Source organism: Astatotilapia calliptera, chromosome 18 (assembly GCF_964374335.1).
Source record: "Astatotilapia calliptera chromosome 18, fAstCal68.1, whole genome shotgun sequence".
Classification (NCBI taxonomy): Eukaryota; Metazoa; Chordata; class Actinopteri; order Cichliformes; family Cichlidae; genus Astatotilapia; species Astatotilapia calliptera.
The window spans coordinates 29,563,176-29,580,772 of NC_137439.1; the positions used below are offsets into that span (position 1 = coordinate 29,563,176).

The 17,597-nt window shown below is 40.8% G+C and overlaps 1 protein-coding gene across 4 annotated transcripts; it reads right to left on the reverse strand.

Moving 5' to 3' along the window:
- Positions 1-1,222: 1,222 nt before the first annotated feature.
- On the reverse strand, positions 1,223-12,085 carry nop9 (NOP9 nucleolar protein). Of its 4 annotated transcripts, none has more exons than XR_013903144.1 (13): positions 11,935-12,085; positions 11,740-11,824; positions 10,130-10,355; positions 7,759-8,032; positions 7,116-7,325; positions 5,111-5,218; positions 2,898-3,039; positions 2,611-2,803; positions 2,380-2,520; positions 2,088-2,207; positions 1,753-1,984; positions 1,547-1,652; positions 1,223-1,450 (listed from the first exon to the last, which is right to left on the reverse strand). XR_013903144.1 is itself a non-coding variant. In XM_026150443.2 (13 exons), the coding sequence occupies exons 1-13, from the start codon at positions 12,068-12,070 to the stop codon at positions 1,296-1,298; spliced, it is 2,109 nt and encodes a 702-aa protein (XP_026006228.2). In that variant the 5' UTR covers positions 12,071-12,085; the 3' UTR covers positions 1,223-1,295. The 4 variants fall into 4 exon arrangements, 3 of the variants coding, with proteins under 3 accessions (XP_026006228.2, XP_026006227.1, XP_080148670.1); XM_026150443.2 differs by having other exon boundaries at positions 1,753-1,965; XM_026150442.2 differs by having other exon boundaries at positions 1,753-1,965; positions 7,759-7,995; positions 11,935-11,952.
- Positions 12,086-17,597: the final 5,512 nt, after the last annotated feature.

The window sequence follows — 17,597 nt, forward strand, 5'->3', positions numbered from 1 at the left end:
CTCATGTATATATCTTTCAACGTAGCACTTTTAATTCTTACTCTCATGTATATATCTCATGTATATCTCATGCACATATCTTTCCACGTAGCACTTTTAATTCTTATCCCTACTTTTATTTTTTCCATGTCTATTTAAGTGTTATTTATGACACCATGTTTGCACTGAAGCACCGCAGCAATTTCCTAATGTTGTAAACCTGCTCAACATTTGGCAATAAACCCCATTCTGATTCTAATTCTGATTCTGATTCTTCACTGCTGGTAATATCACTCTCTTTGGTTCAAGTGACTTATGTATTTGTGAAGTCAAATATACACATCTCAAAATATATATACGTGTGCAACCCTAGATTGCTAAATGGACGTATACAGGATCTATCAAAATATCTGGATATACCAAATCAGTCTGCCATAAATCTTAGTCAAGTTCCTTTACTGGGTTACTTTTGGAAACACCTTAATAATTAGCCCATTTTTATCATCTGTATTTTGAGTCTTTGTTTCATAAAATGGATTAAAAGGACAAGTGAAAGATGGGTGGGGGTATTCCACAAGGATTAACAGCTTTTAACACACCCACTACTGTATAGACATCATTTTGAGTACTTTAGTCTCTGGTTCTCTTCTGGTTGCTCTTCCCAGCCCTGTGATTCTTCTCAGAAGAGAAGCTCTTCCCAAATAAAGACTTTCCTCCTTCAAATCAATTTATGATCAATAAAAGGGTCTCCAACAACAAAACCTGCCCGCTGCTGAGGCACTGAGCAATTTTCTAACTGCCTGAATTTGTTTGCATTTCCATGAAAGAATCCTGAGGAAAGATGACATTTAGATGAGCTCAAGATTAAGATGTATTTCATTGTCAGACTCACTGGTGGGTGGTGGTGCTTTTTAACAAATGCTTTGAATCTGACTCCTTTTCTTTGTTACATCCCCAATCTAACAAAACCCCTTTTACATGTTTATTATGTGTGTGCCTAGTTAATGTGTAAATAAGGGGGATTCAGTAACTATTCAGCAACACACTAAAAATATGTTAAAAAGGGCCTTGCGTGCTCACACATTTAAACTAATGTTGCTCTAGTTAACTGAAGACCTCATCCATGGGATGAAGTCTAAAATGATACATGTTCCTACAGTGCCCCCTACAGGTCAGGCTGATTCATACAATCCATAGCATACATTGGGTAAAACTAAACTTTAATTCAGCACACACACAGATATTTTCAGATTTTTTTTTTTATTTACATCAAAAAGAAAATCACAACAAAACAATTCTTCACAAATATGCACTTGTCATTCAAGAATGTCACTGAAAAGCTTCCGCTTCTTGGACTCGCCCGTCTGAATTTCCTGCCAGTGGGCTCTTCTGTGTGCAAAGTGGGAGAGAGCAAATTTGGCCCACACGTGACGAGCAAACTGATCTGCCCTCAGCTGGCTTTCACTTGGAACTGAGAAGGGGAGGAGAGACAGGAACAGAAGTCATGAATAGGGAAGTGAGTCACAGGAAAAGTGGGATTCTGAGAGAGAATGTTTGTCATTATTACCTAGTTCCTGTGCGATACTTTGCCTCTGACCGACTGAAGAGCTGTTCCACACGGCTTCGAGTACCCGGCTGCCCAACCTGGAGCAGGCCATCTGGACGTACTGACCCTGAAACAACAAAGAGCGTGATACGGAAAGAGAATGATCATTAAAACTTACACATGTAATACTTGAAGTAATTTTGCTTTCTGAATTAAGTATCACGTACCTCAAGTCTCTTTAGGATCTTCCCCCTGCCCTTGTCACTGGATGTGGTGATTAGGGCCTGGAGGACGTGGCTGCCTGCGGGGTCAGTAGCCATACTGAGCAGGTCCGAAGGGCTCAGAGTGCGCAGGCTGCTGAGGAGGAGTGAGCGCTCCTTGAATTTAGCCAGTGCCTGGACCAGCCGGGATCCGTGGTAACATATGGAGGTCAGTGGGATCTAGAAAAAACCCTGACAACTGATGAAACATGTATTTTGGTGAAGCGCTGCACTGTTAGTCCAGCTGAAACGCCAACACTACAATTACAATCAAACAAATGTTTTTCCTCCCAGCAGTTTACCTCCGTGCTTATGTTGCCCTCTGTGGTGTCAGAGTGATAGTACACCTCATAGGTGAGCAGAGACATGAAGAGAGGGAGGCAGGCGACGTGTCTAGAGCCAGGCTCAGCGCAGTGGAAAGCCTGGGAGGCAACACATCGACAGGGCTTCATTATCCACAAATCAAACATGAAGTAGTTGTTATGCTCCATCAACACCAATCATAACACAGGGATAAATGAAAAAAAGGTTGTTCTAATCACTCAGGGCCCACGTGGGCCTGCACTTCAACAACAAACCCTCTTTTAAGCTTACATTGAGGAGGCATTGCATCATCTCGTCCTGCCTCTCTTCACTTTCTGCGCAGCTCTCTGCCAGCTGAACTATCACACCCATGTGACCTGCGGCCAAGATTGCCTCCACTCCCTGGACCAGCTCATCAAATATTCTCAGGAACTGTGGAAAAAGGAACGACACCAGGAAGCCGGTGAGAAAATTTCCAGCAAATCACCTCTCCCACGTTCTCAATCACAAGGTGTGACCTACCAGTTTGTATTTGGCAGATGCTGCTGTTAGCCTCTGGATGGGAAAGTTGGCGATGGGATGGAGGGCGAGGTCAACCAGCTGGCCCTTGAGATGGTTCTTGTAGAGCCCGCGGAGAAGTGGCTTGTGGGACAGCTGTATGATGGTCTCTATGAGGCGACTGGAGGCCTGGTCCTTCAGAAAGACTAGAAGCGGACTACGGGGAAATAAAAGTCACACAACACAACATTCTTAAAATAAAGAAAGAAAAAACACTCAGTGGTTCACAAACGCAAACTTTGGCCTCTTACCTAACTCCAGGAGCAGCGCTGCGACTCGTCAGGTATTCCATGATGCGCCGGAGGAGCTGTTTGCAGAGTTTGGGCCGTTTTCTGTGACACACAGTCAGCATGGTCTGGAACACTGCGCTGGCAACAGCGTCAGTCACACTTACTACAAAGAGAAGAAGCACCGTTGAGACTTCCTGCCAGTACAAAGGTGCCCTATCATGAACAAAACAAAAGATGCTTCCACACTGAAACACACTGTGTGTGAATACTTTAATACTGTGTAGTAGTAGTCTTCCCTGTCTTTGCAAGTGCGTGACTGCCACCAGCAGTACAAGAGTAAAACTGCATACACAAGCAGGTGTTATGTACTAACGGCCTTAACAAAATACACAATATTCACTGTTGCATGTTTGCAGCATTTCCACAAGTAGGTCCACCCAGAGGAGAGACCATCATAAGACTGAAACACTCTTCTTTCACTACAACTGCAAAATGTGATCGAGGCCACATTTTTAAAGAAATAGTACCAGTCAAAAGAAATTGGAAGCAAGCACTCATCTGAAGTTTTTTCATAATTTCTCTTTAAAATATCCCAATGGGTAAATGAATGAATAAGAATAAACCTAATTCCATACGGTTATGAAGGAGAAGAATTAGAAAATAAAATTGCTTTTTGTACCAGACTAATTTAATTAATGTAGGAGGGTTTATTTAATCGCAGCTATTAAGCAATTATCCTGGAAAAGAAAGGATGGATTGAATCCACAGCTGGGTACAGCCTCAAGTGGTCATTCGAAGAACTGCAGATTTAAAAAAAGCTGCAGGCTGCAAAAGAAAGAAAGAAAAAAAAACACTCCTGGTGGGCACCTCCTGTTCTTTTAACAGGCTTTGTGTCTTGGCAATCCTTCCAAACAAGCCGTACTTGTTCAGTCTTTTTCTACCTGTGCACTCATGAATGTTAATATTTAACATCTTAACTGTGGCCTGTCGTGTCTGAAATGTAGCTCCTGGGTTTTGTTGTCCGTTTTGTTTTTTCGCAGTTCCTTTGAGCATTGCAGTCTAAACTTGGGGTGAATTTGCTGGGAATCCTCTCCTGGGAAGAATTCCTTGAATGTTTTCCACTTGTGAATAATCCTTCTCCCTGCAGAGCGATGGACTCTAAATTGCTTGGAAATGGCCTTATAACCCTTCCCAGATTTTCGGGAGATACATAAATGTCATTTTGCACTGAGCTATAGTTTATGTTTTTATTGTTTAGCCATTATAGATGTTGTATTTGTTGACACCAGCTATATTTGTTAGCCTGGTATGATAGCTGGAACATAGGAAATACATTTAAAGGGAAATGCTGAAGTCTAAAGGAAGTTACACATAATGTTTACTACACAATTCCATACATGTTATGTTTAATTATCCACCTTTGGGTTTTTTGCCAAATGACAGAAAATTGTGAAATAAATGACAGAAAATTGTGAATATGTGTTCAAACTTTCGACTGCAACTCTATTCCCTCAAATTATAGACAAATAAAAAATTCTGATCACTCAACTCACACTGACATAAAAAAAAAATTTAAATTCACCAAATGCAGAAAACTGAACGTGCATTGGAGCCACACTGCATTTAATATCTCATTTTAATACAATTTATGTTACAAGGCCTGCTAAACTGCGTCTGCTGTGCCAGATTCCACCATTGCTCTGTCAGATTAATGGCTTACAGTTTAAAGCCTATAGTTTCAATCAGAGACTGTGTGTGTGTGTGTGTGTGTGTGTGTGTGTGTGTGTGCACGTTAACTAATGGAAAAACTGTGGACTAAACAGCATTTCTTTCTGACACAGAGCTCTACTAAAAGCCACTTAGGCTTCTCTGCAGCGTGTGCATTTGCCCTCACTTTATTTACTGCCCATTTCATTTTGTTTTGATATTACGACTGCAAGAATTTGAATTGAGCACATAAATTCTAAACACATGCTGGTCAGCGTTCTGTTCAAGACTGCCTTTAGGCAATTCCCCTTTGACTTTACTCCGAATCCTCGCCTGCATTCAAAAACAGCTTCTATGGTTTTCAGATTCCCAGAAAAATGTTACAAGAGTCAGGAGAGCACAGGAAGAGGGAGGCAACACTGCTGCTTTCTTTTTTTAATGACCTACTTAAAACATCTATCATACAACAACAGTTAAATTCCAACATAATAATAAAACCACCAATTATTTTATGAAAGATGACTTACAATTAATGTTTTCCATCAAGGTCTCTGTAAGATCTTTAAGCTCGTACCAGAAGGAAGTGGGAATCTCAAAGTCTGTCAGCTGAGGAGGGATGCTTCGCTCTTTTCCTCCTGGTTAAAAACAAGAATATGAACAGAGAAAACACGAAGAAGAAGAAGAAGAATATACCTCTTGGCATAAAGGGCCTGACATAGTCTCAAAAGAAAAGCGCACTGACAAAGCCAGCAGATCAAGAGCTGTATTTTTCTTCTGTTACATCTTGCAGAAAAAGAAACTGAAGTGAGACATCGGGCCAAATGGGAGAAATTGCTTTTTTTTCCGTAGGGTGAACCGAAAGCTCTTTCTCTGTATAGCAAATGTCAGCTAGTGCCAGTGTTGCCAATTAAGCTACTCTACATGCCTTCTCAGCCAATTGCTGCAATTTGTATCATAATTTGCACTTTTTCTCTGAGTCATAACTCAGTCAGCTCTTAGCATACACGCATTATGCATGTGTATTTAGATTCTTTTTGACTTGTGCTTCCTGGGGATCTCATTATCTCTAAAGCTAACAAATAAAGCAAGCTGGATCGCTACAGAACCTGGCAGAGAATAATCGTATTTCACGTGTTCTTTGGTGTCAGCGGATTACAGTGATAACAGCCTGTGCCTGCATGGGTATCTTGCAAAGTGGAACATCTAGAGGTTAACTCCGCATACTTTATGTGCTGCTAATTGGACAAAACGTAAAGATCACAAAAAACCCCCCAAAAAAACATGGATGCCGGCTTATTCTACTCATCTATGGGTGAAATAATGGATGTAGCTTCCAGGCCTGAAAACACAATCCTACCAACAGCTAAGTGCTTTCAATCTCCATTCTTTTATTGGCTAACAGGGGTACCTGGGTTACAAAAAGACTGTTTCTATAGAATCTATGGGAAAACAGGCCTTTGGCAGGACATATGTGAACATCTTAAACACGAAGTCCTGTTTCTAAATTATGATCATTATGATCTAGAAGTCAGACCAGAGGATTATCCAGAATATCTGATCCGGTTTGATCTCTGGCTCCTCCAGTCTGCATGCATATCCGCTGGAGGGTGAGTGTGTGTGAATGTTAAGAAAAGGTGTTTAGGCACAGAAAAAAGCGCTTGTACAAATGTGCGTTTAACAGGGTGAATAATAAAAAGTGCTTTGAGTGCTCGGTTAGTTTAGTCATTTATATTTTTCGGCTTGTTTGTTTTCCCACTTAACATGGCCTGAAAAAAAGACAGGAGCATCCTGCTGTGGAACTCAAAAACTGCTCAGAAAACAGCATAAAGTTGCTTCTCATTGTTGGAGGTCTAACAACCACACACGGTTCTCTGTTGCTGCATATTTTAGTACAGGGATTCCCAAAGTGAGGGCTGGAGCCCCACGGTAGGCCGTTAATGTACTGCGGGTGGGCTGCAGTAGGTACAGTTCCATATGCATATAAATGTATTTATGTAAAGAGCAAATTTAAACTGATGATAGGAGGTGGTTAGTTTGTGACATCACTCATTACTTTGACCTAAATTTACTGCTCTTGTATTGAAGTTTGTGCGATGGTTGGTACCAATAACAGCTCGAGCTGATTCAATTTTGTGAAAATCAGCTCAAGGTCAAGGTCACACCAAGTGTGAAAAGCAGCAAAGATTTTATATTACCCACAATTTTTTATGGAAATAGACAGCAATGAGGGGGCGTGAGCACCTAGGTTGGCTAAGGATTTGATCCAGACCTTCACTGTTTGCACCCAAGATCAAAGTTGACCTTAAAAAAATATATTCAAGAAACCAAATCAAGTGTAATATATGACATGAACGAGCAGAGAGAGAGTAGTGCAACACACTTTTTATTTTTTTCAATACGACGCCCTACAACTATAACCCTCAGGGGTAGTTGTTTTGAGTGTTTTGTTTAACTAATTAAATGGGAAAAAGTATCCACTAAAAATCGTCATTTTTTTCATACCAGCGTGAGTGTGTGTCTGCGTGCATTTACCTGGACGGGTTTCGGTGCGAGGTGGTCCGAGGCAGCCTCCCAGCACGTGTAAAAGCGTGCGGACCACGTGTGAGCCGTGAACATGTCTGATGAACTCGGCAGCGTTGTCCCTCACCACCTGACTGAAAGACAACACCTGAGCCTCCAACAGGCCACAGCTTTCTTCTCCCTCCTCCTCTGTGGGCGGAGAGGATTCCTTCTCTGAAGACTCTAAAAAGGACAGAGTCCTACCAGGAGTTAGGTTGGTGCGATTTTCTCAACCGCAGCTGTTCTCTGTCACAGTAGAAAATGGGAATGTTTTCCCTTCTTATCACTCTTATCCTTCTTCCAGCTTCCACAGTTCATTTCCCTCCCCCCCTCGCCTCACTCCCAACCGATCACTGGAAATGGCCGACCCTCCCTTAGCCTGGTTTGACTGGAGGTTTTTCCCTTTAAAAAAAGAGTTTTTAAAGTAAAGTAAAGTAGTGCTCACTCATAGGGGGTCATCTGATTGATGGGGTTTCTCTGAATTATTGTAGGTACCTTACCATATAAATCACTTTGAAGTTAATGATTTTGTAATTTACAGCTGTGTAAATAAAACTAAACTGAAGCTGAATTGATATTTCACTTGTAAAGCAAACTTACACTTGTGTGAACTTACCCATCCACCTGGACATCTGTCTGACTGCGCTCTCCACAACATGGCCTCCACACCGGTCACAAGAAACCGCCTTAAACTCTGAGCCCGATTCTCCACCCAGTTCAGCCAGCACCTCCCCGACCTGCTGGGGGCTGGACAGCGGGAGCAGCCGCTGCAGAGTGATGCTTCCGGTCCGATCTGTCGCCACCAAGGCCGCTTTACCTTTTACTTCTGTGAGGACATTCTCCACAAACATCTCTGTGAAAGACGGGGTGAGTATAAACAGAGAAGAAAGCTGCTGGAGTTAAAAGCAGAAATATAATGGAAGGAGGGAGAGGAAGCTGTTTGTTATGTTTAAGGTAAAATGATGCAATGGACGTGCAATGAGCAGTCATTTAAGATCAGTGCATGACGTGAATAAGTCGAGGTCAGTGCAAGAGACGGTTATATCCAGCTCCAGGCAGTTTTTCTTAAAGCAATTACTTAATGGAGGATTTTGCTCCAGAAACACACAAAGTACCAACTTTGCGTACTAACACATCACTTGTCAACACAATGAATTAATTAGCATAAAACAGAGTGGGCATCTTTGGTATGAAGTAGTGGTGGGTACTGTATTAAATAGAGATTAAAATAAATAAATAAAACGGACAGGGCGATCAATCACAGATTGAAACCATTTTTCAATTCAGGCTTCTCTCTTCTTTCTCCTCTTTTTCTTCATTATATATACACGTGACAGCAGATCTAATGCTAGTAAATAAACCTGCCATCTGCTTCGCTACATAAGCAACTGGAAAGGCTGGAGGTGATTTATGTGTCGCATTCACCATCGGCTCTGTGGCAGAGCAGAGCTGAAGATGTTCGCCAATGGTGGTCAGCTAATTCCTCCAACAGATGGTCGTTTGTGGGAATGCAGAAATTAATCAGTCAGAAAGCACAAGAACACAGCTTCTGAGCGACCTTCACAGTCTGGACCAAGCTTTGTGTGAAAACACATTTAATTAACTTATTGAACCCACCACCAATTATCTTCTAGTTTGTTATTTAAATAATCAAACCTCTCTTGTTTTGGGCCCTGATTCATGGCACCAGTGTATCGTGAATCGGGGGAGTTTGAGCTGTCTTTAGTTGTTCTTGCTCCACGTGGGGCTCAACTTCCTGTTATCCTCTTTTGGACATCCTGGTGATATAAACCAGGTGAGATCAACCAATAAAAAGCAAACTAATGTGGCGAGGAGCAGAGTTCAGAGGAGTTCGGCTGTGACATTCTGAGACAGGACATTTGGCATAAACAGTCGAGGTGCGTGCCATCCTGAGTAAAGAGTACACTGGAAACACAGGAGGTTTTGGGCCAGCCAAGATAGTACTTACACAAAGATTTGGCTCCCTGTAACCTGAACCTCTTCTCCAAAGAAAATTTAAGTAGAAGTGGTTAAAAAAACTTCCGAGAAGTGAGCCAGCGTAAATGTAGCATGAATGCTGACGCCACTTTAAGGACACAACCTTGAAGCAGCCAAACTGATGTATGTACAGTGCACAGATTATGTGCTGTGCTCAAAACTCACAAATATTCAATCTACTATACATAAACAGCTCAAAAAAATAATTAATTACATTTTGTAGCTCTGGCAGTGCTCAACCTGTTCCTCCTTGCACAAAGAAGCAGGTATCGGTCCTGCTGATAGTTTAAGGACCTTCTATGGCCCTGTCTCCTAGAGTAACTGCCTGTCGCATGAAATCTACTCCATGCTCCTGAGACTGTGCTGGGAGACACAGCAAACCTTCTGGCAATGGTACGTATTGATGTGACATCCTGTAGGAGTTGGGCTACCTGTGCAACCTCTGTAGGGCCCATGTATCACCTCATGTTACCTGACCCTAGCCAAAAGCAAAACTAGTGAAAAATGTCACCTGTACAGACATTCCTGTTTCAGGGCTTGTCTCATTGTTTCCCCTCTAGTGCACCTGTTGTTAATGCCATTAACACCAAAGCAGCTGAAACTGATTAACAGCCCCCTCTGATACTTGACCGACCAGATCAATATCCCGCAGTTCAAGAAATGTGAAAAAATGATTCGATTTATGAAGATGGAATAAGTAAATGTACACCTTGGAAAAAAATGCATTTAATGAATTGTCAGCTTATGTGTTTCTTCTCTACAGTCTAAGTCTGCTTCAGCAGACCTCATCCAAGCAAAGCCGGCAGAGGATGCTCCACATATCACTAGTCTGTGATTTTCTGTTCCCTATGGCAGCCAAGTTCAAAAGATAAAGTTCATGAATCATGGCTGCACATGGTGCTGTGTAATGTGACCTTCTGCTGCACCCCTTATTTAAAGTTCCAGTCCTGTGCTTTACTCAGATCCCCAGAAAAAAAGACCTTTCTCACCTCTCTCCTCATCATCTTCAAAGCCTTCACTGAGCCTTTCTCCGACACGGCGGAAATAGCCCACACTGAGGGCGTCCAAGCGCTTCTTGCCACCCTGACCCTTCTCTCCTTTTGGACTTTCTCTCCTCTTCCTCTCTCCTCCTCCATCTTCTCCGGGATGCCTCCTCTTCTTTCCTCCCCCTTTCTGTGGCTTCTTGTCTTCTGCTTTTGACAGCATATCTTGAACCTTTAACCACGAGGATACAAGTGAAATATAAAGCTAGTTTCTAAAGCAGATTTGAACCAATTAACTACATAACATATCTCATTACACTGCTGCATGTTTGCTACCAGTAAGACAGATTATTATACTTCAATAGATATATAGTACTTGATCAAACCCTCATTTCTTTATATTTTGCTTCCACAGACCCAGATGTTCTTGTGATTTCTAAAGAGCTCTTGAGCGAAGGCTCTTTGGGCTTCAGGCTCTTTGAAGGTCTTCCAAAGTTTTCTTTGGACACTGGCTGCTTATGTAATCATTTGTCCTCATACCTCACCATTTTCAGAGTTATTCAAGCATTAAAAACAAAACAAAAAATACCTAACTTAAGGGTTGAACCAACGCTGTGTCTAAACATAAAAGACAACTTAGCAGAGAATCAGTTTTACACTGGTTACATTTTGTTATCAGCTGCTAAAGATAACGCAATTTGACCAGCATAAAATGGTATCTGTGCGGCGAAAAGGTGATTTCCAAAGAAAAAACAAGTGATTCTCCGAAGAAAATCTAATAAAAAACTATTTAGGGAACATTTTAAGGACAAAAGAAGCATTGGGAGGTCTAAAAAGCTACCTACAGCAAGCTAACAGTATCTGAAAGTCATGTCTTTCAGAAATCGGAAAGAACACTTATGCAAAGAACCTGAGAGATGGATGATGATTATGCTGAAGCCTCATCGGAAATGGTTTCAGTGAAAGAGTGGCTAGAAAAAAAAATCTTAAGGAAGGGAAACAGGGAGAACAGACTGAGGAATACCATATTACTCAAGAATGGGACTAAAGATCAGCAGGAACAGGACTTTTGGAGTGATTAATAAAAATGTTTGGTTCAAATCGTTGTCAGCATATCAGAAGGAAGTAAGGAGAGAAGGGAGCTTGCCTAACAGGGTCCAGGCTGGAATAAAGAATACCAAATACTGACTTTCAAACCCATTAGCATTGCACACACTGTTTTTTTGCTCTATATACTCTCTTTCCGTGCATATTTGCAAGTTTCAATAAATAGCTGCACCTATTTTGCACTTTCCTAGCAACATATACGGATCAAGATTGTACTTTAAAAAGCTGTTACAGGTAAAAGGTAATATTGGCATAATGTTAAAGTGGCTACAAATAAAGCTGTCATTATTTTAGAAGGAGTTCGACTAAAACATGCAAACAGGCACAGGGACTGTCCATGCTAACGTGCTGCACTCCAAACAACAACACAAACTCTCGAAAACGTTGCCAAAATAAAAAAAAACGATGGTTTCCCAAAATGTTAAAGAATGACTAAACCACACTGCTAAGTTACTCTGCGGAAAAATGTGTATATTAATATCGTTTCTGTAAAGCAACGTTTTACTCACGTGTGAGAGAAGTCAGACAGAAGCACTGTGCCGTTGACGCGTGATGATGACGTAACAGCACGCGGACAAATATTATTACAGTTTCCTTAAAGATTAATGAATGGATAAAGAAATAAACAAATACATAAATAAATAGTTCACCATGCTCGAAAAGGCTTTATTTATGTAGCCTAAATAAAAACTGGTTGTATTTACCGTAACTAGCACGTCGCTGTCTTTTCTTCAATGTCCTTATTGGTTGACACCAGCAGAGGGCAGCATAGCTACTTTCCTGAAAGGCTGATTCGGGACGACCTCTCGATGGGGGTTCAGAGGTGTGCCCAACAGGCATATGAGTCAATTAAAAAAAAAACCTGTGATAATCAAATGTCGACATCTTACACCATCCCAACCCACAAAACAGAACAGTCTCGTTGGGCATAAAATAGGAAGCCACTTTTAATGTTCTTGGGATTTTTAACTGGCAGCAAGGTTATCAAATTAAACCTCATAATTCTCAAACAAAAAACGTGCTTTTTTCATGGTAGCAATGCCATAATATCACAATTTGGCGTCATAATTACACAAAAATGATATGACGTTGATTTAAAAATAAAAACAAAAATTTATTTTTTGGGCAGATTGAGCTCAAATGTGTTACAAGAGCTACTGAAAAGGTTTGCCTAAAGGCATAAAATAAAATAAAAATAAAATAAAGGACAAAATCAACATAGTACCTTTTTTTTCTTAATATCACAGTTATCATCAACACATGGTTATTTCAAGGTTAATAGATACATTCCACAAGTGAAGAGAGAGCTCTAACCAAATCAGTCAAAATGCAGTTGCATCCCACCTTTTTTGCATTTGTATTTAGTATTTAGTATTTATTTATTTATTGTCATTGTCAAGAACAATGAAATTGCGTTTGGGGCTTCCATACAACCCAAAAAAAAGAAGAAAATAATAAATACCCCTTAAAACCCAAGTGTACATATTTAACCCAGTGTGACTCCAATGCAATAAGACAATCCTTAGCAATAATGTTCGTAGAAATTCAGACAAAGACCTGAGAAACATGACAAAATACAACAATGCAACCCATTCAATATTATTGTACTGTGAGATATGATATCAGATATGATAGTTATCTATTTAAGAAAGAGGGGGGGGGGGGGCAGGAGGGGGAAGAGAATAAAGATATGATGCACCAATGCAGACCAGTTCATTGCTATTAAGAAGTTGGATATGGTTATTGTCCGTGAGAGGGGGGCAGAGAGTTCAGGAGCCTCACAGCCTGTGGATACAGGCTGTTGGCCATTCTGGATGTTCTGGCCTGTATAGACCTGTACCTTCTCCCTGAGGGCAGCAGATGGAAAAGGTGGGGGCATTGTTTCCTAATAACTGTTTGTTCATGGGTTAGTGGTTTTATTGCTCAGGGCAGAACATTCTGGATTTCTGCTGGGACTTGACTGTAGTGTAACGGAAAAACAAAAGCCCATTCATCTGAAACTACAAAAAATGACATATCCGTGGCTACAGTAAATGTTGCACAATTAAATGAATCAGAGGTGATGTAAGTTAAGATTTTGTCATCTGTCTCCATCTCACTCTATCCCCAGCTTCCTCTTCCGTCACACCAACCCTCTGCATGAACCCTCCGTGAACCTTCTCTGCGGTGTTCCTGTTTTCCTCCTGCCTGTCAGCTTCGTCTTCATCATCCCAAAGTCTCCATCCTCACTTACCAATCTACCCCTCCTGACTTCCTCAGTTCCACAGTTCCTTCCTGTTGACATCCTATCACATTTCTCTAGATCCACAATGAAACAGTGTAACTTGTGAACTTCTCTATACTTCTTCATCAACACTGCTGCTCGCTGATCATCACCTCTCCCCTTAACCTAGCTTCAACAGCGTAGCTTCACGGTTTGACTCATCAACGTTATCCCTCTGTAGTTACTACAGCTCTGGACCTTTGTTCTTGAAAATCAATGCCACTTCACTTCTTCTGCATTTCTCAGGCATCCCCTCACGCTCCAGAACTGTGTTAAATTCTGTTCAAATGTCCTCTCTCTGAGGCATCTCCATGACATCTGGACCACCCGCCTTTCCACTCTTCATCCTCTTCACAGCTACCCTCTCATCCTCCTTATTAATCCTCTGAACTTCTGTCTCTCTCGTTTTCTTCATTTATTCAAAGCACATTTTTCCTAACACACTCTCTTCACTTTTTAGTGTATTTCTACCTTTGATACAGCTCGATCTTTCTATCGAGCCAATCAGTACCAGTCCTGTTCTCCTTCCATGTGTTGTATCTAAGAAAAATGATCTCACACAAGGAGATGTTGGTAAAGAGAAGCATTTAGAGATGTGTGGTATTAGAAATGCCAGCCAATCCATACAGAAAATAGAAAGAAACATAATCAGCTGCTGGGGAGATTTAGAAGATTTGTGACATTATGGACAAGTGCATACTTTTCAGTTCACATTGTTATGCTGGATTAGCAATTCCATTAATGAAATTTTCAGAAAGGAACAAGCATGGTCCAGATTACTGAGTGGATGTACAGGAGGCAGAGATCGGCTATAGCTTACTGTCTCAGCTTGCCTGTTTGTCAAAGCTGCCACACCCTTAACTTCAACAAAATGTCAACAAAATCCAAATTGATGCTATATTGACAAAAAAAAAAAAGAAAAGAAAGAAAGATGATACCTTGTACAATTGTTAAGAATGAAAAATTCAGCTAGAAATCCCAAACCATTTTTATACTAGACTTTAAACAGTATTTATGGGAGAGTGCTGTTGGAGCCAGTCTCAAGTAACAACAATTACTTATCCTTCTGACGCCAGCGTGCTTCTTCTGGCTAGGTGACGCATCTGTGGATGCAGTAAATGGCTGGGAGTGCTGTTAGAGGTGATGTAAGTCGAAATATTGTGCTTTCAGATGAGAAATGCAGGTTCTACTTTTCACAGGTAAATGATGCATGCAGAGGAAACAAATAAAAAACCCACAGGCAGCTGTAGCAGAAAGGAGACTATTTACAGATTTTTAGCCATTCAGAGCCATGACACAGTCAGCCAGCAAGTGCAAAAGATTTGTCAAAATTATGTCCTATCCATAGACTGTATACAAAAGATGGAAATGACCATATTTAAACCGGACGGTGAAAAGTCATTTAGCTGACGCGATCAATCTGGATTATCAAATCGCACTCATAAGTGCTTGTCCACAACTGCTAATTACTGCTAACAAGCTAATAAATACACTAATAAAACTGTAATTTCCCTTATAAAACCTCGAAACAGGCCAATTTATTTATCAGATCATAAATAGCTCAGTCACAACTAAGCTCTGGTGATGCCTACCTAACATCAGCTAGCCTGTTTTGGCTTGGCTAACACCCCTAACATTAAGCTTAAAAAAATCTAAATACAAAGGTTATTTCAGAAATACATGTGTTGTACAGTTCTTAAGAAGGAGGAAATTACCAACAGGGCCAAAACCATTGTTCTGTGCCAACCTTTAAACTTCAGTCATGGGGTGGGGTTTGTTTTCAGAGCTAGCCTCAAGTGGCCATCAGAGGAACTGCAGGCTTTGCAATTCCGTGTTCCTTTTTCAGTCCTAGTTCATCGTAATATAACATTGTAGTTTTAGTCATGATGAGTAAATGCAAATTGTCCAATAGATAAAAGGCTTACATCCAAACCTTTAGTCTACTTTGTTGCTGCACTGTGTTAAGATTCAGATAGTAAAAGTTGAAACCTCCACAGGGCTTTTTTTCTACACAAAAATAGATCAGGAATCAATAACTCTGTTAATAATGAACTGGACATATAAACAGAATTGATAAAAAAAAGTCCTAAATAATATTCACATTCCTTCTTATCAGTATGTAGAATCTGCTTCCATTTAATTGGCCATTGAGGCTAAAGCTGCACAATACAAGGAGACTAAACAAATACGTTCAGAAAGCTGTCTCAGTCCTGTGGGTAGAGCTGGACAATCACTACACAGTCGTGCAGTGGAGGATACTGTCAAAACTTCTCTCTACCATTTATGTCTCCCACCTTTTAAATAGTGTTTGGTTTGCTAGAGGGGCATCATTATCCCACCCAGAGGATGAGATAGACTAAAGGCTCCGCTGAACATTACAGGACATTACATTACATCCTTCGTGCTTAAGCTATACAATTTTCACTTTCCACAATCTGGAGCAACAATTACCCTAAAGGGATTAATGAAAAGGTTTTTTTTTGAGCAGCCTGTGCTTGATAGCTTGCTTACATTAGCATTTAGCTCTAAGCAACAACCAGATCTAAATCTCTTTACCACTCAGCCTGTACAGCCTAACTACAGGTTTGATTGCATTCCAATTAGTCTAGTTCCACTTGAAAAGAGCTCAAGCAGTATATACAACCATAAAGTTTTAGACAGACAATGTCCGGTCAGTTTTGCAATCTGTATACTATAGAACACACTCTGTGATCCACTCTCGATTTAGATAAGTCCCTGAAAAAGGGTACTTGCTATCAGAAAGCACATATCTCTGCCTTTAACTCGGAGAGCTGAATCATGCATGAAAGAGAATCTTACTTTCTCTGGATTTGCTCATTTTAAATTGTGGGAACAAAGAACTGATAGCGGGGACGCAGGAGAACAGAGATATTGTTTGTTCTCCAGCAGAGTTCCTGTCGGCTCTGTCTGTTTGTATTCATCTCCAGAGCAACTGCAGCAGTGCATGAATCAGCCTGAACATGGCAAACTGTGAAGGAATGCTTCAATTATGAAAAAAGAAAATCCCGTCTATGCAGGCGTGCAGCATAGACAGATTTCATCACATCACTATAAAACAGACAGCTGTTGATGTCATGCGCTGAATCTTGTTGAGTCATGTTAATCGGGGCAACAGCAGAACTTTGAATGTTAAATCCTCCACTCCCATTTACCAGGCTTTAGGTATGACGTTTGTGTCACGCTTAATGAAACATCTCTCTTTATCTCAGGGTTGAATTCTTTATTAAAGATGGGTGGATGAGGTGGAGTCACACTATGAGTAAACTAGTTTAGATGCTGGTGATGGCAACAAGCCTAACATAAAAAGGGGTACAGCTAGCTTGTTCAAAAGGTGTTTTTTTTTTTTCAAACTCCCTACCAAATAAAGTACATGGGTTGTGTCCATAAAAGCATTTGGTAAACAAGTTCTCCACTGAGCCCAAGGAGTGCTCATAGACAGCATAAAAGATGGATCCAGCCTAAGGGGCTTAAAAGTGAAATCAAGTGCCTCAGACCTCTGTTGTTTTTAAATGCCACCAAGAGGCAATAGCTGTGTTTGCACAAAGACTTCCAGCAAATAGCTCAACATACTGAACATGATACAATCACCAGTTGCAAAGGGAAAGATGTGTATTTCCAAACTGGTTGATAAATGGTTCCTGGAGGTTGTTGCCAGTCAATGGGTTGCAAAGAGGCTGTACCAAAAAAAAAAAAGAAAACGCCTTATGATCGCTTTGGTCAATGGCAGATTGCTGCAGTCACCTTAAGTTTGCATGGAAGGTCCTGACTTGTCTGCAAACACTTGTTACCTAAATGCCGAGCAGTAAAAGTTGAAAAAGTGTGATGCAACCCAGAAACTGAGCACGTACACTTTCAAAGTAAAGGTTGCGAAATGAGTGATTAAACGTAAAAATCCATCACGAGTGGAAGATGTAATCAGATCAGATAGGATGCAGGATTAATATTACAGAGAAAACTTTTGCAATGGATTTATTTCTCCACCCTAGAGCTAAATCCACGTCTATCTTCTTAAGCTTTTAAAGGAATAAAGTGTATAAAACATTCTTTTCCTGAGCTTGAGTGGTTCTATTTCTAGCCAACAAA